This window comes from Mobula birostris, chromosome 29 (genome assembly GCF_030028105.1).
Source record: "Mobula birostris isolate sMobBir1 chromosome 29, sMobBir1.hap1, whole genome shotgun sequence".
In the NCBI taxonomy this organism is placed as follows: domain Eukaryota; kingdom Metazoa; phylum Chordata; class Chondrichthyes; order Myliobatiformes; family Myliobatidae; genus Mobula; species Mobula birostris.
Genome location: NC_092398.1, coordinates 10,691,138 through 10,714,255, shown reverse-complemented (window position 1 = coordinate 10,714,255; position 23,118 = coordinate 10,691,138). Strand labels below are relative to the sequence as shown.

Here is a 23,118-nt window from a genome sequence, read left to right as displayed (position 1 = left end):
CAAGAACACTGATCCTTAGGACACTACCTTCCGGCCTGAACAAAAAGATAAGTTTTTTTGTGTGAGTCCCTGTTATCATATGGAAGGCATTCTTTAATCTATGCTAATGCAGTGCTGTGAGCTGGTATCTTGTATACCAGCTTTTTATTGTATTGTGTTGGTGTTCCTTTCCGTGCCTTATGGTGCATTGGGCAACAACTTTGCCATTTCTTTAGCATTTTTGTCTGTTTTTTTACGAGGCCAAGTTGCTAGCTCGATGCTCAAGCCATCACGGATGGAAAGCGTGCAAGCAGCTGGCCGGATTCGAACTCGGGACCACTCGACTCGAAGTCCGGTGCGGATGCCACTGCACCTCTGGCCGGCTATTTGTTGTAAATGACATATTAATGCTATTTAGTGTTGTAATTTTTAACATTGTTGAAAGAATTAACACAATCTGTCAAAACCATCTTTTGTATTTGTTTTGGTTAAAGACCCTAGTTTCATGTTGAACTAAATTATTTGCAAGCTTCACAGAAAATTCTTTCATTTTGATCACTTTCTCAGAAGCTCCTCAGTTACCATTCATCAATTAACATTTTTTTAAAAGTTGAGTTACAGCGCGGAACAGGCCTTTCCCACCCTTCGAGCTACACTGCCCAGTAATCCCACGAGCCTAATTATGGGACAATTTACAGCTGGTATGTCTTTGGACTGTGGGAGGAAACCGGAGCACCTGGAGGAAACCCATGCGGTCACAGGGAAAACTTACAAACTTCTGACAGGCATTGGCAGGAATTGAACCGGGGTTGCTGGTTCTGTAAAGTGTTGGGCTAACCACTACGCTACCATGCCGCCCCAACTCTATGGCATTACACAATGTGAGATCTAAAATGCCCTATATTGGCTTCTCAACAAACTGACTGAGAAAGCCGCTTCTTTTCCATTCTCATAAATTTGCTGTTCAATTAATTGCTGCTTATTTGGTTTGCTCAGTCGAGATGTAGATTAAAAGTTTCAAGTCATTAATTTTCTCACACTTAATGCAAGACTCTAATTTCTGATTTAATCAATGCCGAAAATTTCCACTACTGCTGGAAGTGGGGAAGTGGGGGTGGGCCTATAGATACTTCCTCCTAAAATTTTGCTTTTCCTTGCTTTTTATAAGCTCTATCCACACTCAGTTTTTTTTTCTGTTGCTTTTATCCCATGTGTTATTATGTTGAACCGCCCATCGTATTGATTTGATTCTTCTGCAAATTAAGTTTCCAGGAATATTTAGTCCTCCAGATCAAGGTCATTTTTATTATTCCAACTGTATCATTTTAAGTCTATTAGCACTGGCTGTGGGGGCCAAGTCACTGGGTATATTTAAAGGGGAGTTTAAAATCATCATCATTAAGGGCTGTGTCATATGACATAGATGATTATAGTCTTTCCTTGACCATGTTTGTTCTTGGCAAATTTTTCTGCAGAAGTGGTTTGCCATAGCCTTCTGGGCAGTGTCGTTACAAGACGGGTGACCCCAGCCATTATCAATACTCCAGAGATTGCCTGGCGTCAGTGGTCATATAACCAGTTTTGTGATAAGCACCAGCTGCTCATATGACTGTTCACCACCTGCTTCCGTGGTTTCACGTGACCCTGATCAGGGGGGCTAAGCAGGTGCTACACCTTGCCCAAGGAAAGAGGGCATTACACCTCCTTTGGTAGAGACTTATCTCCACCCCACCACCCGAGTTTGGTAGTTTTTGATTAGTAAGGGCACCAACGGTTACGGGGAGAAGGCAGGAGAATGGGGCTGAGAGGAATAATAAATCGGTCATGATCGAATGGCAGCGCACACTGAATAGGCCGAATGGCCTAATTCTCCTCCTGTGTGTTATAGTCATAGTTAATTCAGGTCTTATTGTGATCGCTACATGCATTTGGATAATGAGCCTTCAGTTTTGACTTTTTTTCCTTTCCCAGAATTAATAGTACTGTATACTTTAATGCCTTAATGCTCTGTTGTTGCTGAAAAACTCTGGTTATCACTGCCTGTTTTACTACTGGCATTGTTACTCTTTCTCTTTGACTTTCTAAATTTCCCCTCACTAGAACAATTTACCCTGCCCTCCCTTACAAATACTGTTTAGTTTAAAACCTTATCTTTGGACTTAATTATTTGATTTGCTTGGGCACTGGTCTCAACCCATTTCACTTAAATCCCATCTCATCAAAACAACTCCCAGTGCTGGTGCCAGCATTCCATAAATTGAAGACCATTTCTTTCATACTAATCCTCAAATGACGTATTCCATTCTGATCCTATTGATCCTGTACTAATTTACAAAGTTGTTGTTTATTTGTTTGGTTTCTCCTTTTGTTGCTTGATGTTGAATTTTGCCAATTTTTGTACAGTAATAAGATAAAAGAGCAGAATTTGGCCATTTGGCCCATCTAGTTTGTTCCATCACTCATCCATTTTCCTTCTCAGCCCCAGTCTCCCGCCCTCTCCTTGTAACCCTTCATTCCCCGATTAAACGAGAATCTTTCAACCTCTGTCTCAATGGCTGAGCCTCCACAGCAGCTTGTGGCAGTGAATTCCACAGGTTCACCACTCTCTGGCTAAAGAAATCCCTCCTCACCTCTGTTCTAAATGGATGTCCCTTTATTCTGAGATTGTGTCCTCTGACCACAGGAAACATCCTCTCCAAATCTACTCTATCACGTTCTTTCAACATTCGATAGGTTTCAATGAGATTCTACCCCCTTCCCACCGCCCCCCCCCAACTCTTCTGAATATTGGCCCAGAACCATCATACGGTAAGCCTTTCATTCCCGGATTCGTGAACCTCCTTTGAACGCTGTCCAATGTCAGCACATCCTCTCTTAGATAAGGGGCCCAGAATTGCTCACAATACTCCTATAATGCACCTTGAGCCACTCCATTAAGTCTGAGGCAATAGTTTCAGCTCAAGTTATTGATGGCTTTTTTGAAGAGAACTAAATTTGTTTAGCATTGATTGCAAAATATTTATGTCAGCATATAGAAGCAATTAATATTTTTGAAGTGGACGACAATTTTTAAGTTTGGATCAGGACTGGTTTTAGAGCGTTTCTCAGCTCAGTGATACCTGGATTGAACTTTGACTCCGAAATGTCTCTCCTGAATTTCTTGTCTGTCAGTTTGGGCCAGAGTTCCACCAGGGGGCAGAAATGGAGCTCATTCCTATCATGAGGTGCCACTTGATTCCTTTTCATTACGTGACCAGCTCCTTTTGTTTGAATCCACTATAGGAATATGATGAACTCGCAGAAGCCCAAATGAAACTTGAGGAGAAGCTCCAGGAATTAGAAGCTAACCCACCCAGGTAACTGCTGCTACCTTGCCACCATCATGTTGTTGTAGGTCAGACTGAAATGCAGTAAGACTCAGTGTACTTGCTGTATGTAATTGGTATCTTGTATCTTGTGTACTGGTGGGCAAATCTAACGCTGCAACATAAACCGGAAATCGAAGTTCAGAGTAAATTTATTATTGAAGTACATGTTTATTATCAAAGTATGTATGCAATATACAACCCTGAAATTCGTGGCCCCCGCAGATGGTCATGAAACAAGAAGAAACCTTGCAACCAACCCATCCAAAGAAAAACATCAAATCCCACCCCCCATGCAAAAAATCATTGAAACAGCAACAAAAAAAAGACCAAAACACTGAATATAAAAACAAAATCAATAAGCATATTTCAGTCCAGTTCACCTTGGTAATAAGAAAAAAGGAGCAATCAGAACTAGAACACATCACAAACCTGAGAGTCTAAATCTTACAATCAGTGTTGATTAAACATTGCTTCAGCCTCATCTGCTGACAACGACAAGTGGGAGAGAGAGACCGCCACACCCAGACACTTTCTCCGGCAGCAGCGGGCAACAGCCTGGTAGACGGCGCTGAACACTCGCTTGCCTCTGCACCCACCTCGTTTGTATATATGCCTTATTGTATATGTCACCATATACAGCCCTGAGATTTATTTTCTTGTGGGCATACTCAATAAATCTATAGAATAATAACCATAACAGAAACAATGAAAGACTGCCCCACTGGGGTGTTCAACCAGAGTACTGAAGGCAACAAACTGCAAATAGAACAGAAGAAATAATAATAATGATAAATAAGTAATCATTTCACAAGCACGAGGTGAAGAGTCCTTTAAATTAGTAAGGGCACTAATTTAGAAGACTGAGGGGGGACCTCATAGAAACATTTTGAATGTTGAAAGCCATGGACAGAGTGGATGTAGCAAAGTTGTTTCCCGTGATGGGGGAGTCTAGTACGAGAGGGCATGACTTAAGGATTGAAGGGCGTCCATTCAGAACAGAGATGTGAAGAAATTTTTTTAGCCAGAGGGTGGTGAATCTATGGAATTTGTTGCCACGGGCAGCAGTGGAGGCCAAGTTATTGGGTGTATTTAAGGCAGAGATTGATAGGTATCTGAGTAGCCAGGGCATCAAAGGTTATGGTGAGAAGGCGGGGCAGTGGGACTAAATGGGAGAATGGATCAGCTCATGATAAAATGGCAGAGCAGACTCGATGGGCTGAATGGCCGACTTTGCTCCTTTGTCTTATGGTCTAAATTGAGTCCATAGGTTGTGGGAACATTTGAATCATGGGGCAAGTGAAGTTGAGTGAAATTATCCTCTTTGGTTCAAGAGCCTGATGGTTGAGGGGTAATAAGACCTGGTGGTGAGAGTCCTGAGGTTCTTGAATCTTCTTGATGGCAGCAGCGAGAAGAGAGCATGTCCTGGGTGGTGGGGGTCCCTGATGATGGATGCTGCTTTCCTGCAACAGCGTTTCAGGAAGAAATTGATTGGGTGTATTTTTCTAAACCACAAGTGTTAGAGCTCTGTAGTGGTCCAGAGTATGTAGCTTATAATATGGAACTTACAGGGGAAAAATTTATTTTTCTTTGCATCTTTTAGTGATGTTTACCTGTCGTCAAGGGACAGGCAGATCCTGGATTGGCATTTTGCTAACTTGGAGTTTGCTAATGCAACACCTCTTTCCACTCTATCGCTGAAGCACTGGGACCAGGTAAATATTTAATGTAAAATGCATGCTGGAGTTTAACCGTGACAATTATATATTGTGCCACTGCGATTAGTGTACAAATTGGTGTCAATTTGTGTTTGACATGTTCATGTTTCCCCATGACCAGATGCGTATTAAGCAGCTGGTAGTTTTCCACTGCAGTGGACGTACTCGAGGGATTTGGTGTCAGTGTTGCTCTTTAACAGTTGCTTTTCTCAGCCCTTCTGTCCTCTGTGTCAATACTTTATAATTGCATTTGTAAACATTAATTAAAAATAGATGATGAATCAGTGAGCAGAGGCTTCTACACTTGTACATTTAGTTTTGATGGATAATGTAAATTAAACAAAAGATACCGCTGTGGTATCCATAAAATTTTTAAAAAGTGTTTCCTGTTTATTTTCTCTTCAGGACGATGATTTTGAATTCACCGGCAGTCACTTAACAGTACGAAATGGTTACTCTTGTGTTCCTGTAGCACTTGCGGAAGGCCTTGACATTAAATTAAATACAGCTGTTCGACAAGTCCGCTACACTGCCTCAGGTCGGTTGGTACCAATTCTGTTTGTTATTGGTCTCTTAAATTCTAGTTATTAAAATACTAGCCATCAACAGTTCATAGGATATTAGCCTATCCTGCTAATTTAAAGCTGCTTACAGTCAATTAGATCTTATATCATGGACCAATACCATTAAGCACGGGGTCTGTGGACTCCAGGTTGGGAACCCCTGAATTGGATGTTCATGAGGCTGCCCAAGGACTTTTGGCAAATTGCTGCAGCACATTTTGCAGATTCCACACAGCACGGCTATGTTGTGACTGTTTTGGAGGATATGTATGTATAAGGTAGTGTATGGAGTTACGATCAAGAAGGCTGCTTCAACCTTGGTGGTCTCAAGCTTTGGTGGTGCTGGTACAGCACCCATTCATTCAGGTGGGGAGCACGTCGTTGTGTGCCTGACTTCTGCTGTGTCGACAATGGAAAGGTATTAGAAAGTAGCAAGATATTCAACCTCTGCTCTGCTCTCGTGACAACAGTTTTTATCATAGAATTGTTGCAGCGTAGAAGGTGGCCATTCAGCCCATTGTCCCCACTCTGCCCCCCACCCCACGCATACAACCATCTACCAGCTGCTCCCTGATCGAGGGACTAAGTAGTGCTACTCCTTGCCCAAGGGTGACCTGCAGGCCAGTGGAGGGAAGGAGTGCCTTACTCCTCCTCTGGTAGAGATGTACGAGAATAGTTTAAATAAATGTTGTCTGCCCTATTGAGTGTTTCTTGCATACATTATGTGGAAAAAGAAAGAGATAGACCTTTGAACTTCATCAGTTCATCTAGTGAACATCTAAGAGGTAATTTCAGAGGTTGAATATTTCTTTGTTATCCACCTTTCCATGGATGATTTACAATGATTCTTGCCTTGAAGTTACTGAAGGTTCATTTCTGTGGTCTGCACATGTTCCTCATCCCAGGAATCAGTAAGAAGAAAAAGAGTGAGATTAACTTGTACTTGAAGTTAGAGGATAAGTGATTTTATTGAAGCGTACTGAATGGGTGGCGGGGTGGAGAAATTTCTCTGTCAAAGGACGTGTAAGGTGCTCCTTCCCTCCACTAGCTTGCAGGATACCCTTGGACAAAGTGTGGCACCTGCTTAGCTCCCTCCCCCCCCCCCCCCCACCCGATAAGGGGCTGACATGAATTCGTGGCAGCAGGTGGTGGATGGTTGTATGAGCAGCTGGTGCACATCACAAATTCTGGTTATGCAACCACTGACACCAGGCAGGCAATCTCTGAAGAATATTGATAATATCTGGGGCCACCTGTCTTGCAAAGACACTGCCAGAAGAAGGCAATGGCAAACCACTCCTGTAGGAAAATTTGCCAAGAATAATCATGGTCATGGAAAGACCATAATCACCCACGTCATACAACATGGAGCATAACGAATGAATGAACTGTATGTCTGACTGGGACGAGACGAAAGAGATGCCAAGAAACAATTTCCTGTAACCAATAATTGGAAAGCTGAAGGAAATAGTCCCAGGCTCAGGGCTTGGTTAGTGAGGAATGTGAGGATTCTTTTTCCCTCTCATGTGGTAACTTTTGGAATTTGTGGCTTCAAGCTGGACTGTGCATATTCAGTTATGAAGAGCACTTATTGCAGAGATATCTAGATGCAAAGAGAATCAGAGTAATGGGAAGGACAACATTGTGTGTGATGTGAATGTCTTAGGAGTGAGGGGCTATATATAGTTTATTTCTTTTCTTGAAATATTTACTTTGATAAATGGTAAAGAGCTAAACTGAAGTGAAGTAGGTGCTTCACTGCAGGAAATGGAAGGTTGGGCAGAATGGAAGTTTATCTGGGCTATATAAAAGCTACGTAATCCCACTGAGTACTTCATTTCAAGAAGTGCATTCGATCCCCAATGGATGCCAAGTCTCCTGTAATACTGCGGCTGTACCATTTAGTAATCTCCTTCTGTAAGTGCTCCTGATAATTGCAGAGGATTGAGATTTTTTTTCTCATGCTTAGCGCAATTGCTCCTTCTGTAAGTAAGCTTATCTATATCTAAACCCAAAATGTAATTTTATAATGATGCAGTATTTGAATATTTCACTGCAGACTGAATAATGATATGGTATGGAATATGTCTGAGGTACCTGATCTTCCTGTCTAAAGGTCAGTTAAAACTCTGACAGGTCGTGTATTTCAGTCTGCAATCAAGCGTTTGAAGTAATTAATCAGAACGAAGTCCAGGCACAAGTTCTATATAAGCCCATCATAGTTTAGCAGTTTTATGCAGTATTTAAAGCAATTTCATTCTCGATGAGTTCATTGAGGAAAGATCAATTCATAAGTTTTCTTCGGCACATAAAAGAAGTGAGCTATGTTTAACATACTTGTGTTATTCCTTTTGTCAGAAAATCTTGTCAAAGGAAAATTAAAAGGGTATCCTCAGATGTAAATCTGTGCACAGACTTCCTGGTTTTTAAGGTTATTTGCAAATCTTTTTCTTAATGCCCAAGTGTTTGTTGCTAGTTGAGTAGTGGACAGATAACTTGATTTACCTTTTGAAGTGGAGTTGTATCAGATGTTGCTGTTTTTAGCTGCTACAACTTTGAAAGGGTCAGCTGTCAGAATACCAAAGGTAAATTATGGAAATAGAATATCTTTTGTGTCAATTAACAGCATCTTTATTCCATCACAGTTCATTAGTATTCTGCAGTTTCATCTTCCATTGCATTGAAGATTATTCTTATTTAAATCTAAGTGCTTCGTTCAACAAATAATTTTATATATTTCTGCACCTCCAAAGACCAGCTTCACTAGACTGCAGTCGTGATGGTTGCAGTTGGTTTGGATAGTGAATTTTTTAAAATTAGCTTTTGGAAGAGAAGTCACTGAGGCAGGGATTGTAATTTTGATCTCTAAACCGATTCTTATATTTCTTGTTACTTCGCGTTAACTAAGTAACATAAAACTAATCTAATTACCTGCAGGTGCAAAGTTTGCTTCCCCCTAAATCAACTCTTCAGGCTCTGTTCTATAATGAAAGCATATTATTCATAGGAAGCCAATGGGACTTCAGCTGAGGCTTGAAGGAAAGTACACCAGGATAGGTAGCATGATATCATCACTGCTTGGAATGTGCGGTGGAATATTTGCTGGTTTGCTGCATAGGCATGAAAGAAATTACCATATTGTTTTTGGCAAATTTATTCCACATCTGCCCAAATAACTTCGCTGGGACTAATTTCTATTTTATAGCGGTACTCCAGTGTCCTTCAGAATTATATAGTGTTACGTTTGCATAAATATTTTACAGGATGTGAAGTCATTGCTCAGAATACTCGTTCGAATAGCCAGACATTCATTTACAAGTGTGATGCAGTTTTATGTACTCTCCCCCTGGGCGTGTTGAAACAGCAGCCACCAGCAGTTCAGTTTGTACCGCCCCTTCCCGAGTGGAAAACTTCTGCTATTCAGCGGATGGGCTTTGGAAACCTCAATAAGGTAAGAGAACAGAAAGCTTGGCTGCCTTTGACTGGTTGTGATTGCATTATTGAAGTGTTACTGTTTATTAACTTATTTTTTGTTTACCAGTGGATATTTATTTATTTAGAACTGCAGCGCAGACCAGGCACTTACACCCAACACACTGTGCCACCCAGCAGCCACCTATTCGACACTATCCAAACCACATGACCATTTACAATAACCAATTAACCTACTGTTGGAAGCCACTGTTTTTTAAAGAGTACTTTTCATAAGATATATACTTTTTAAGAAACTTGTGTGTTTTTCACACTCAGTGGCAGAAAGCGGTATAGCAGCTAAACTAATGGTTTATCACCTTTCTCATTTTTTCATTGGCTATTAGCACATTACTCATGTGATGTAATTGTTTTAATTATGTAGCCTATTAAGTAATTTATCACTATCTAAGAAATTTTCTTTACCTTGCCTATAGAAGTGATAGATTTTTCAGAAGCACCGTCTTTTATTTCTTTTTATTCCTTTGTCATATACCCCTTAACATTAATTTCCCTTTTAGCATCGTTTCTTAGTTGTTTATTTAGCTTGCTTAGTACTTGTATGTTTGTTTGTACTCTGAGATAAACTGAAATCTTTGAATTAAGACTGCTCGCCATTTTTGACACCAGAAAGAGAAATTAAGTGGCGATCCAACACTACTAACCAGCACGTCTTTGGACTGTGGGTGGAAACCCAAGCAACTGGAGGAAACCCATGTGGAAAAATGTACAAAGTCCATATATATGGCACCAGAATTGAACTCCAGAGTCCGAAGACCTGGACTGTAATAGTTTTGCGCTAACTTCTATGCTATGGTGGCGCCGAAGATGCATCATTCCAGCCAATGATGATATATGCAGATCCTTGCACCAAATCTGGCTACTCTAGCATAGTATGGGTAACTGCTAAAATCCCAGAATTGTTTCAAGCAGACTTCTAATAACACAAAGTCTGTAGATGCTGGAAATCCAAAGCAATACATAAAAAATGCTGGAGGTACTCAGCAGGTCAGGCAGCATCTATGGAAATGAATAGATAGTCGCGTCACAGGCAGAGACTCTTCTTCTAAAAGCTTTTAATAATTAGGTATTTCTGAATACTCTCTCTTGTGTTCCCTGACAGGTTGTATTGTGTTTTGATCGTGTGTTCTGGGACCCCAGTGTAAATCTGTTTGGCCATGTTGGAAGCACTACTGCCAGTAGAGGAGAATTATTCCTTTTCTGGAATCTCTATAAAGGTATTTGTGCCCCAGAAATTAAATTAATGTACTAAAGAAATCATGCTTTAATAAGGAAGAAAGAATAATAAGATATGATGTAACTCTTGATAATAACACTAATTTATTCTTACTTTGAAAATTGCTTTCTTTATGGAGTGAACAGCTTCAACTAATCATGAAAATTATGGACAATTTTAAATCTTTATAAAATTTAAATGATTTTCATGGTTAATGGTAGCCTTAGAGCTGCAATCAACTTAAACCATAGGCATTTACAGGAGCTGATAAAAGTTTTAACGTCATTTGGTTGATAATTATTGGAGTGAAGTTTTCATGGACTGATCTAGAAATTTATCAGAAACTCATTAAAGCTTTGCTGCCATACTAAACATGACAGCATCTGCTTTACCTCTCACGTTCAAGTTCAAATTTAATTATTAGTCAACAAAACACATGACTACAGCCAAACAAAACAGCATTCCTCTGGGCCCAGGGTGCAAAACACAGTACTAACAGTTGTACATACTGTATGTAGCGCATATAATTCGTCATCATCATTATATGCATTGTTGCATGACATATGTGATCATGGTGACCATGATTGCTCTTGGCAGATTATTCTACAGAAGTGGTTTGCCATTGCCACCTTCTGGGCAGTGTCTTCACAAGATGGGTCACCCCAACCATTATCAATACTCTTCAGAGATTGTCTGCCTGGCGTCAGTGGTTGCTTAACCAGGACTTGTGATAAGCACCAGCTGCTCATACGACCATCCACCACTTGCTCCCATGGCTTTACGTGACCCTGATCTGAAGGGACTAAGCAGGTGCTACACCATGCCCAAGGGTGACCTGCAGGCTAGCAGAGAGAGGAGTGCCTTACACCTCCTTTGGTAGAGACGTATCTCCACCCCACCACCTAACGTATAATTACAGCAGAAAAACATGTAGTTACAATATATAATATAGCCCAGGTCTCTGAGTGTCATAGCCTGTAGATTGATGGTGCATAGGATGTTGTCCTGGAGCCAGATTTTCCACAAGAACAAGTCTGCAGCTGTTCCTCTGCACAGTAAAATCACAAATGTCAGGATTACTGTGAGTAAGTGTGTTTGCAGTTCCTCTCATTACTGATTTTATCTGTTACCAGCCCCAATCCTGTTAGCCCTGGTCGCTGGAGAAGCTGCCGGAATCATGGAGAACATTAGCGATGATGTCATTGTCGGCCGATGTCTAGCCATCCTGAAGGGGATATTTGGCAGCAGTGCGGTACCACAGGTGCGAGTTTGCTCTTGATGCCTGGTGTGAAAGTTCCCTTGTGTTCATCTGTGTGTCTTCTAATGAAGAATGGAAGGGTGGTAATGGTATTGGATGATTTTAATATCTCAATGAACTCTTTAGCTCACTGTCTCTTTATTGGCATGTAGTCTTGTTAAGCATCCCTAAATAATTTTTGTTTTTCATTTTTAAATCGATCAACTGCCCCATCATTGAAATGTTCCCACAGCCAAGGAACTCACTTTCAAGGAGCGTTCAACTCATGTTCTCTATTTATTGCTATTTATTTATTAATATTAATTCTTCATTTTGCACAGTTTGTTGTCTTCTGCAGGCTTGTTGAATGTCCTAGTTGGATGGTCTTTCAAGTCTTTCATTAATTCTATAATGTTACCATTCTATAGATTTATTGAGAATGTGCATAAGAAAATGAATCTCAGGGTTGTATATATACAGTTGCAAGAAGTTAGTGAACCCTTTGCAGTTACCTGGTTTGCTGCATTAATTACTCATAAAATGTGGTCTAGTCTTCTTCTAAGTCACAATTATAGACAAACTAATAACACACAAACAATTGTACTTTTCATGTTTTTATTGGACACATTGTTTAATCATTCACAGTCCAGGCTGGGAAAAAAAGTATATGAACCCTTGTATTTAATAACTTGTAGAACCTCCTTCAGCAGCAATAACCTCACCAAACGTTTCCTGTAGCTGCTGATCAGACTTGCACAATGGTGACAAGGAATTTCAGACCATTATTCCGTACAAACCTGTTTCAGTTCATCAATATGTCTAGGATACCTTGCATGAACAGCCCTCTTCAGGTCACAGCATCTCAATTGGGTTAAGGTCTAGACTCTATCTTGGCCATTCCAAAACACAAATTTTCTTACTTTTGAACCATTCTGTTCTGATTTACTCTTGTGTTTCGGATCATTGGCTTGTTGCATCATCCAACTTCTATTAAGCTTCAGGTGATGGACTGCTACCCTGACATTCTCCTGTGAAATGTCGATACAATTTTGAGTTCATTGTTCCGTCAATGATTGCAAGCTGTCCAGGCCCTGAGACTGCAGAGCATCCCCAAACCATGATGCTCCTTCCACCATGATTCACAGTTGGGGTGAGGTTTTGGTGTTGGTGTGCAGTGCCCTTTTTCCTCCAGACATAGTGGTGTACATTTCTGCCAGAAAGTTCAGCTTTTGTCTCATCTGTCCACAGAACGTTGTCCCAGAAGCATTGTGGAACATTCAGGTGGTCTTTTGCAAACTTGAGAGGTGCAGCAATTTTTTTTGGAGAGCAGTAGTTTCCTTCCATGAACACCATTCTTGTTCAGTGTTATTCTTACAATGGACACATGAATAGAGACTTCAGCAAATTCTAGAGATTTCTGCAGGTATTTTGCTGTTACCCTTGGGTTCTGTTTCGCTTCCTTCAGCATTGCATGTTGTGCTCTTGGTGTAATCTTTGCAGGATGCCCACTCCTCGGAAGAGTAGCAACAGTACTGAATTTCCTCCATTTGTAGACAGTTTCTCTTACTGTGGACTGATGGACACTCAAGTCTTTAGAAATGCTTTTGTAGCCTTTTCCAGCTTCATGCATCTCCACAGTTCTTCTTTTAAGATCCTCAAGTTGTTTTGATTGAGGCATGGTACACATAAACAGATCTTTCTGGAGAAGAACAGGCTCTGTCAGTAACCTGACTTTGTGTGTCTTTTTTATAGGGCAGGGCACCTCTACAACCCATACCTCCAATCTCATTCATTGATTGGAACACCTGACTCCAAATAGCTTTTGTGGAAGGGATTACCCCAGAGGTTTACATACTTTTTTTGAACTTAGACTGTGATTGGTTAAATGGTGTACTCAGTATTGATGAGAAGTACAATTGTCTGTGTTATTAGTTTATGCAGATTGTGTTTGTCTATTATTGTGACTTGAATGAAGATCAGACCGCATTTATTGAGTAATTAATGCAGAAAACCAGGTAATTGTAAAGGGTTCGCAAACTTTTTCTTGTAACTGTATATTGTATGTACCTCGATAATAAATTTACATTGAGCTTTGAACTTTTAAGGTGGGAGGAGTTTAAAGGAGATGTACAAGATGGATATTTTTACATCAAAAGTGGTAAGAATGAACTTCAGTGGCTAATATTTTGATGCAGAGCAGACTATGCTATCAATTGATTTTAACAAATACCCTGCCATTGCACATGGCTTGATCTCCTGACCCCTGCCTTAATCCGGTTGTAATGTATTGCATTTCAGTGTCTAATGTTTGATCTGCATAAAGAGTTTGCACAATCTGTACAAAGACTGTGTATGAGTCATGACAATAATAAACCAATTCCAATTCTTGCATCCCTGAGCCATGAGCACCTCTAGTTCTTGAGCTTCTTCGCTAATGTTTTAAGACTTCCACACCACTACCTATCCCAATTCAGTGCTGTTAAACACATGGAAAGCCTATCAATAATACACTTCTAATCTGCATTTCAGGTTAGAGAGCCACCTGACTTGCAGGTGGATAGAGTTTCTTAGAAGTGATGTGCTGACTTTGGAGTTGGTTCAAAGGAAGTTCATGAAAGTGATTCCGGGTTTGAAAGGCTTGTCATATGAGGAGTGTTTACTGGGTCTGGGGCTGTATTTACTGCAATTCAGAAGGATGAAGGGTGACCTCATTGAAACCTATTGAATGTTGAAAGGCCTCAATAGGGTGGATGTGAAGAGAATATTTCCTATGGTCTAAGACCAGAGAACACGGCCTCAGAATAAAGGGGTGTCCTTTTAGAATGATGAGGAGGAACTTCTTAAGCCAGAGAGAGGTGAATCCATGGAATTTGTTGCCGCAGGCAGCTGTGAAGGCCAAGTCATTGGGTGTATTTAAGCCAGAGGTTGACAGATTCTTGATTAGTCAGGGCTTGAAGGGATACGGGGAGAAGGTGGAAGATTGGGACAAAGGGAAAATGGATCAGCCATGATGAAATGGAGGAGCAGACTCGATAGGCCAAATGGCCTAATTCTGCTCCTATATCTTATGGTCATAATACTTGTGCTTTGGTTAAGAATGGCTGAAATGTACATTCACTGAATAAGCCATCTTTCTGAGGTAGGAAGATAGCTTGTTACGTTTTTGTTGATGTTCTTTTTCTCCTTTTGCGTATATTTTTATCCCCGCAGCCTAAGGAAACTGTAGTTACTCGCTGGCGAGCAGACCCTTGGGCACGTGGTTCCTACTCCTACGTGGCTGCTGGCTCCTCTGGGAATGACTATGACTTGATGGCACAACCAGTGACTCCGGGTCCCAGCATCCCTGGTGCTCCTCAGGTTAAAAATATGATCATTTAGACTTCACCTGTTTTATGCCAATTTAATTACTTTGAGAGGAAACTTGCCTTTTGATTCCTGTTATAGAGTCATAGAGAAGTACAGCACAGAAACAGGCCCTTCGGTCCATCTAGTCCATGCCAAAATCATTTATACTGTCTACTCCCATCAGAACCATAGTCCTGTACACCCCTACCATCCATGTACCTAACCAAACTTCTCTTAAAAGTTGAAATCGAGCTTGCATGCATCACTTGTTCTGGCAACTCATTCTACACTCTCAAGACCCTCTGAGTGAAGAAGTTTCCCCTCATGGTCCCCTTAAACTTCTCACCTTTCAACCTTAACCCATGACCTTTGGTTGTAGTCCCACCCAACCTCAGTGGAAATATCGTGCTTGCATATACCCCTCATAATTTTGAATACTTCAATCAAATCTCATCTCAATCTTCTACATTCCAAAGAATACAGTCATAACATTATCAGTCTTCCCTTTATAGCTCAGGTCCTCCAGACCTGGCAACATCCTTGTAAATTTTCTTTGTACTCTTTCAACCCTGTTGATAATCCTTTTCGTCCATTCCCTTCTACATTTATTTATTGCTAAGTTTCCTTGGATCACAGACTTGCTGATCATAGAATATTAGTAATTGCAATCAGTGAGGCACAGGGGTAGCCCAATTCTTCCAGTTAAGCTAAAAGCACCCACTGATGTAGTCAAGCCATATCTTTCCAGAAACTTTGGAGGGTATTTGGTCAGTTAACACTGAGGGTAGAGCAAGTTTGGCACTGCTAAGTGGCTCCAGCTACCCGGGTTAAATTCCCACCGCTGTCTGTAAGGAGTTTGTACATTCTCCCCGTGGTGGTGCGTGTTCCGGCTCTGGGTGTTCCCACATTCCAAAGGGGTACAGGTTAGTAGGTTAATTGGCGGTACGCGTGTAAATGTAGGCTCATTGGGCAAGAAGAGCCAGTTACGGTGCTGTATTTCTACGTATAAAAAAAATAGCTGGGTTGTGTACTTGACATTAAAGTGGTTTTGTTCCAGTATACAGTTAGCAACAGAATCAGAACGTGGGTCCCAAATGGAATCAGAATCAGGTTTAATATCACTGGCATATGTTGTGAAATTTGTTAACTTTGTGGCAGCAGTACGATGCAATTCTTAATAGAGAAAAAACTGTAAATTACGGTAAGCATTCTCAATAGTTAAATAAGTAGTGCAAAAATAGAAATAAAAAAGTAGTGAGGTGGCGTTCATGGATTCAATGTCCATTCGAAAATCGGATGGCAGAGGGGAAGAAGCTGTTCCTGAATTGTTGAGTGTGTGCCTTCGGGCTCCTGTACTTCCATCTGATGGTAGCAGTGAGAGTAGGGCATGTCCTCGGTGATGGGGGTCCTTAATAATGATGCTGCCTTTTTGAGGCGCTGCGCCTTAAAGGTGTCTTGGATACTACAGAGGCAATTGCACATGATGGAGCTGACTAATTTAACAACTCTCTACTGCTCACTTTGTTCCTGTGCAGTAGCTCCCCCACTGCGCCATGCAGCCGGTTAGAATCCTCTACGCATACAATGTCCCCAATTTCCTGAGGTTAATTTGGCTGTACCAGGACTTAATGGCCTATCTAAGAAAAACAGAATCTGCTGTAGGGGAGAAAATGCAATTCATTTCCTGAAGTGGGAAGTGTTTCGCCAGCTACTTTTGTTACATTGTTGAGTTGCCTCGAAATGGGTGAGCTTAATCGGTTGTGAAAGTCCTGTTCAGATTGTAATGAGCTGCAGTGTGCATTCAGCCCCTGTAGCGTGGACTGCGGGGAAGCGTGAAAGCAGCTTGCCTTGTGGAAGCATGAGGGTGGTTTGAGACGGGCTGTGAGACAGCGTGTGACCTACTTCTTTCACTTTGAGAAACGGAACGCTGATGAGCAACTGAGTGCTTATTAAAAGGATGAGACATCTGAAAAGAAAGCAGCAAGGAGATGGAAATTGATTTTGTCAAGAATTTGCAGTCACACTGTGCGGGTGTCCAGGCTTGTGACATTGAGTACTTGAATTACTTCATCAGGAATGCCTTTGTGAACTTAACCTTGGACATGGAATCATTCAATCTGGGAGGGGGAGTATTTTTCTACGATACCTGTGTCAGTTCTATAAAAGATCTGCGTTGTTCTAGCATTCTCTTCCATCCCCATGATCTTGAAAACTCTACTTTTTCAATTATTTATTTATTGTTTTGAAAGGTGTTAGGGCGATTTTGGGGTTTGGGACATATACGTTTAGCAATTGACTTGGTGACTACCAGTCTTCATTATGGATATGCACTGTGGATTTAATTTGGAGTGCAACTCCTAACAATGGGTACGTGGCCTATCAGCAGTGTCAACAGAGCTTCACCAAGAGGGATTTCTCGAAGGTTGTATGTAGTTTCAAAGAAAGCATTGTCCATACATTGTAAATATGGAGTTGTCCTTTGATGTTTAGCACATAAAATATCGAGCCCCACTTTGGGCCAGCTTTGTTGAATACTTGCTTTGTTGATACCTGCTTTGTTGAATAAAGAAGCTGCTTTGTATCTACAAGTAATTTTCTCTGGTGACTTAATTTACGCAACAACAAAAGGTATTTGGATAGTGTCAGATTGGGAAGGTTGATGTGCAAAGACTTCTGTGTTCTTATACAACATTGAATGAAATGAGGCATGGAGGTGCAGTAAGCAGTTTCAAAGGCAAGTTGTATGTTGACTCCAGTGCAAGAGCCTGTAGATACAGAAACAAAGATGTCCTACTCCTCTTCACCCGGTTCTTGGCTCCGCCAGACCTGGAGCATTGTGTGCAGTTTTATTCACCTTACACAAGAAAAGGTGCACTTATCGTAGAGAGAGCACAGCACAGATTCACAAGATTGGTTCTTACACTGCCAGCTTAGGTGGACCAGCTTTCCATTGACTATAGAGGAATATGAGGGGATTAAACTGAACCATCAAAGTCTGACAAGGCTAGACAACTGGATGTAAAGAGGATTTTTCCCTTGGCTGCAGTATCTCGAATGAGGGTTTACAGGATGAGCAAATTAGAACTGAGAAGAGGAGAAACTGCTTGTAGGTCAGTGAACCTGTGGAATTCACTACTGCACAGGATGGTAGAAGCCAAGTTGATGAACATATTTAGGGAGCTGGATAAAATTCTGCGTCCAAAAGATGTATGGATCCTGATGAAGGGTCTCTGCCTGAAACGTAGACTGTTTACTCTTTTCTGTAGATGCTGCCTGGTCTGCTGAGTTCCTTCGGCATTTTGTGAGTGTTGCTCTAGAAGTATAGGAATAGATTGGGAAAATGGTATGGAGGTTAGAGGAACAGGACCAAATGGGTGAATGCCCCATTAGACTGCTAGTTTCTCTGTTTCTGTGCATTATAATTCTGCTTCACATTATGTCTTTGAAGTCTCTCTGTTAGAAGTTTTATGAGCATTGAATACAAACTGTTAGTAAACATGAGTAAGTCTACAGATGCTGGCAATCTAGAGCAACACACAAAATGCTGGAGGATCTCAGCAGGTCAGGCAGCATCTATGGAAAAGAGTAAACAGTTGATATTTCAGGCTGATATCCTTCATCAGGATTGTGGCTCCCTTCATTTATTAATAGTTCAATTATTTATTTATTTCCAATTCTATTATTGCTAATAATATTAATAATGCTTGCTTATTTGTGGATCAGATTGAATTTCTTTTTATTTCCCCCATTACAGCCTGTTCCCCGCCTCTTCTTTGCCGGAGAACATACCATCCGCAACTACCCAGCTACAGTTCACGGTGCTTTATTGAGTGGATTAAGGGAAGCCGGTCGAATTGCTGATCAGTTTCTGGGTGCAATGTACACTCTCCCTCGGCAGACGACGCCTACTCAACAACCCAGTAGCATGTAACTTCAAACAGGGGAAGGATTATAATATGAACGTCGTTCCAATTAGAGTTTGAGCTGGAATAAAAAATCTACTGCGGCTTTACAGTAGACCTGCTGTAGACTTAATGCACTGGTTTCAAACTTCTCTCCTCCTTCAAGTGTTTGGGGGCACCAAGATCACGAGACTGAGCCAAAAAAGGAGCCGTGTGCTTTGGGAAGTTGGAGCACTTCTGACCAAATTACAACCGATTCTATTGCCTTGGTAATTCTGTAGCATTAACTGCTGTGTAAATGCATCAGAAGTTTTGTCTTTGAGAGCAAGTTGTGTGAGTGATTGTGTTACTGTTGGTGTTTTTTTCCCGGCCATATTAGTATGAGCTTTAGGATCTTCTGAGTGTATTTACACAAATAAACTACTTTGATGTGATAGTCAAACTTCTCATCAAATAGGCATTTTATTTACTGCATGGTCACTCTAAACACTAGGGCTCTTCATGGAGAAAGGTAGCACTATATCAAAATTTGCTCCAATTGTATCAATGTTTACACTGCATAATATTTATGAAGAGGTTTTTTGGACCATTCTTGCTGTAATGAATTTCAGTCGCTATCATGTCTCCTAATTTCCCTAGGGTTTATTATTCACTGAGTCGTTCATGATACCTGTAATCTCTGTTAGTCATAATTACCAACCTTGCCCAATTTTTCTAAAATATTACTTGAAACATAAAATACCTACTGTTCATTCTGTGTTACTCAGACCTGTTACTTATGGCCAATTGACGTAACTCGGAAAAGCGCCGTAACATGTCAGTTTAGAGTAGCGTAGCTCTTCAATGATGTCCCAAGAAACAAGGAGCAGAGCTCCAAATAACTTGTCCAACTCGCTGATTTTATCAGTTCTTCTGTTTTGTGCTGCTCAATGGACCAGGAATATGTTTTCCCCTTTCCCATCTTTCACCTCTACAGTGCAACAGGACACTGAGCTCATTTTATACCGACAAATGTCCAGTGATGCAATTGATAGCGCTGCTGCCTTACCGCTCCATTGACCGTGATGTAGTCCTGACCTTGGGTGCTGTCTTTGTGTGGAGTTTGCATGTTCTTCCTCTGACCATGTGGATGCAGAGATTCAATGTGTGGGTCAGGTGAATTGGCCCATTGTGTGAGTAGTCAGAGGCATTGATGGAAGACTAAAAATGTATTAGTGTAGGATTAGTATAAATGTATGTCTGATGGAAACAACTGTCTCAATGGGCTGAAGGGCCTATTAGCTATATGAAAATCTCACTCTAGGTACAGCACTTCTACGTCTACACTGCATATACAGAATTTGCTGAATCTTTTCATTGGAGGCCTACTTGTTTCATTGCTGGTTGTGATCAAACTTGTGCTGGTTCAGCCTTTTCTGTCCATGCGCTGCTTGTGACTTGATGCTCTTCAGGTTTTCTCTCTCCATCTGCCTCTGCAGTATGCTTCATGGTGCTTTTTAATTTTACGGATATGAACAACATCAGAAAAACTTCATTAGTAACTTACTGCCCGTTACGCCGCTGGCGTTTAGAGCACTGGTGAAGGTCCTCCATCTCTGGCCATATCATCACACACAGATATAGAAGGATTCTTCATTGCTGTTTCTGTAACAATTTTTCTTTTTGAAGTGTCAGGGTTGTTAGCCTTGACCCGAAGCCCCCCTGGAACCTGGAGGACCGGTGGACCACTCTTAGTCTGGCCTCTGCCCTTTGACCAGTTTGGCAAGGGTGACCCTACCAAGAGTCAAAGCACAAGGCCTTGACTCCAGCCAACATAGTTCTCTGGGTCATTGAGGCACCCAAGACTCGAAGCCCTATGACTAGGTTGTGGTCCTCTTTTAGAGGTTTGTTAGTAAGTTCCCTAGAAAATGGATTTTGATTTTCACAATCTGGAAACATTAGTCAATGAAGTACTTTTCATGTGTGGTCAGTGATGAATTCAGAGGTCAATTTGAACACACTGAGCTGCCACAAATAGGAATGTGGTCAATAACACAAAAACTGGTTAATATTAAAAAAAAGATACCGGCCATAATACTAAAAATAATTCCATAGTGCTTCAAAATAATTCCGCTGATTCTTTTATGCTTCCAGAAAAGGGTGAAAGATTTCTTCTGTGAAAGAAATTGCTCCTTTGCGATGAAAAGTTGCCAAGCTGAAGAAATTATATTTTGTTTTCTCAGCAATTCCTGTTGTAGCTTAATTGACAGAACTACCAGATTGATTGCTGTCATACAAAGGTGGAAGGTCGTAGAGACCTGAAATCCAACATGGAAACTGAAACTGTTAGCAATACTCTGAAGTGCTGTAGCTTTATCAGCACTTACTGCTCTGCTGGTATTTAAATATTATCTGCTCAATACTGCAGACTTCAAATAGCTGAACTTTTCTGGTGCTGAGTAAAAGATCAGTGTCCCCTAATAGGAATCACGTTTGATTGCTGGATTCACCAGTTGTATACCAGGAAAAAGACCAGGCAGTTTTAAGACAATTGAAAAATCAATAAAAATAAGATCATTATTCAAAAGTAGTCACAGATTATAAAGATACTTCTATTTTCCTTCATTCGTATTTAACAGACTGTGCTCTTTGCAGTGGTCTGGAACACACTGGTTACACATTGAAAGTACTTCATTGGCTGTAGACCAGAGGGTCCCAACCTTCCCCTACCATTAGCTGAGGGCTGCACAGACCCCAGGTTGGGAACCTCTGTGGTAGAGCATATTGCTTTTTAAAAGTGTGGATGTATAAACAACATACTTCCTTTCAATTTCCTGTAGGGATATGTTTGTGTTACGCTTGGATTTGTGTAATGCACCTTTGGTGACATTGGACCTAAAGCTGTCAATTTTTTCTAAAGCGTAATAGTTTCCTTTATTGCGGGCTACCAAGATCCAAGATGTGAGGGTTTTTTTTTAATATAAACTGTGAATCACTAACATTGTCAACCCTAGTGTATATGGTCCATGCAAATTATATTAGGCTTTTTATTGTTGTAACAATGTAGATTGATAAAACTACAAGGATAGTTTCTAAGCAGAGGTGCATTGAAGTGCATCTATTAGATTTAGCTGCTGTTTTACAGGTTTGCATGAAATGCCAATTTAACTTGGTATTTCCTGCACATTTTAAACAGTGGAAGGGAGGGCATTTTTTTTTTGTTTGCCCACCTGAGAGCTTGGCTTGCAAAGAAGAGCGTTTAATTTTTTTAAAAGCGCCTTGTTTGAAGATTTTGCACCTTCTGTCATCTAAGTGCTAACTCAACACTTGTAAGTCCACAAATATATTTTAAATAAAAAGTTGTATGTATGATTTATGCTTTTTTGTAAGTATTTTATTAACTCTATCAAGGTTCTGAAATAGTTAATGAAAGCCCATTGGTTTTCCTTCGTGGTTGTGTTATCCCAGCCTCTTGGTAGGTTAACACATTGCCCTATTTACTGAGGTACACAGTTATTTATTACATTTATTATCAAGTTACGTATGCAGTATACAACCTCGAGATTTGTCTTCTTGCCGACAGCCGCAAAGCAAAGAAATACCATAGAATCAGCATGGTAGTATAATGATTAGCGCAGAGCTTTACAGTATCAGCGACCTGGGCTCAATGTCCGCCGCTGCCTGTAAGGGGTTTTTATGTTCTCCCCGTGACCACGTGGGGTTGCCCCTGGTGCTCCAGTTCCCTCTCACAGTCCAAAGAGGTGCCGGTTGGTAGGTTAATTGGTCATTGTAAATCGGCCCGTGGGACAATATATCGAGGGATTGCTGGGCAACACGGGCCTATTCCGTGCTGCATCTCAGTTTTAAAAAGGAAACCCCCAGACAACAAGACTATAAGATGTGCGGGGTGAAAAACCAGCAAACCGTGCAAACGGCAAAAAATGAATAAATAACACGCAAACACTAGAAACATCAGACCTGCAGGAGCTGCCGTGGTGAGTAAAGCCTGTCCAGGAGCCGACCAGCGAGATCCCCATTAGGTGGTCAACCGAGATCCAGGTTCACGCCCCTGATCATTGTTCTAACGGGCAGTGGCCCTTGCTGTGTTACGTACAAGAGGATCTTCGCTGGAGAATCACACCTGGCTAGCACTTCCCTTGTCTCTTATCACTAGAGAATGTGGAGTAAGGTGTAGCAGAGGTGCCACTTGTGCAAACAGGTCACTGCACCTGGTGCAGAAAATGGCAATAGTATATTGGGCAACTGAATTAATAATTAATGGAATTTCACTCGGCTCGACTGAAGTCTGCTGAGTTTAAATG

The 23,118-nt window shown here is 41.1% G+C and overlaps 1 protein-coding gene across 6 annotated transcripts in view; it reads left to right on the top strand.

Annotated features, from left to right (window-relative positions):
* kdm1a (lysine (K)-specific demethylase 1a) overlaps positions 1–19,259 on the top strand; it is an 83,710-nt gene extending 64,451 nt beyond the window's left edge. For 4 of the 6 annotated variants that reach the window (XM_072246782.1, XM_072246781.1, XM_072246786.1 and 1 more), the window contains 8 exons: positions 3,262–3,335; positions 4,948–5,059; positions 5,468–5,600; positions 8,889–9,076; positions 10,220–10,334; positions 11,467–11,594; positions 14,781–14,927; positions 18,670–19,259. In XM_072246782.1, the coding sequence (XP_072102883.1) occupies positions 3,262–3,335; positions 4,948–5,059; positions 5,468–5,600; positions 8,889–9,076; positions 10,220–10,334; positions 11,467–11,594; positions 14,781–14,927; positions 18,670–18,846 (1,074 nt within the window). In that variant the 3' untranslated portion in view covers positions 18,847–19,259. Of the gene's footprint in view, positions 1–3,261; positions 3,336–4,947; positions 5,060–5,467; positions 5,601–8,888; positions 9,077–10,219; positions 10,335–11,466; positions 11,595–13,675; positions 14,758–14,780; positions 14,928–18,669 lie in introns of those variants that run through there. The other 2 variants (XM_072246783.1, XM_072246785.1) reach the window with 2 other exon arrangements.
* The last annotated feature ends 3,859 nt before the right edge of the window (positions 19,260–23,118 follow it).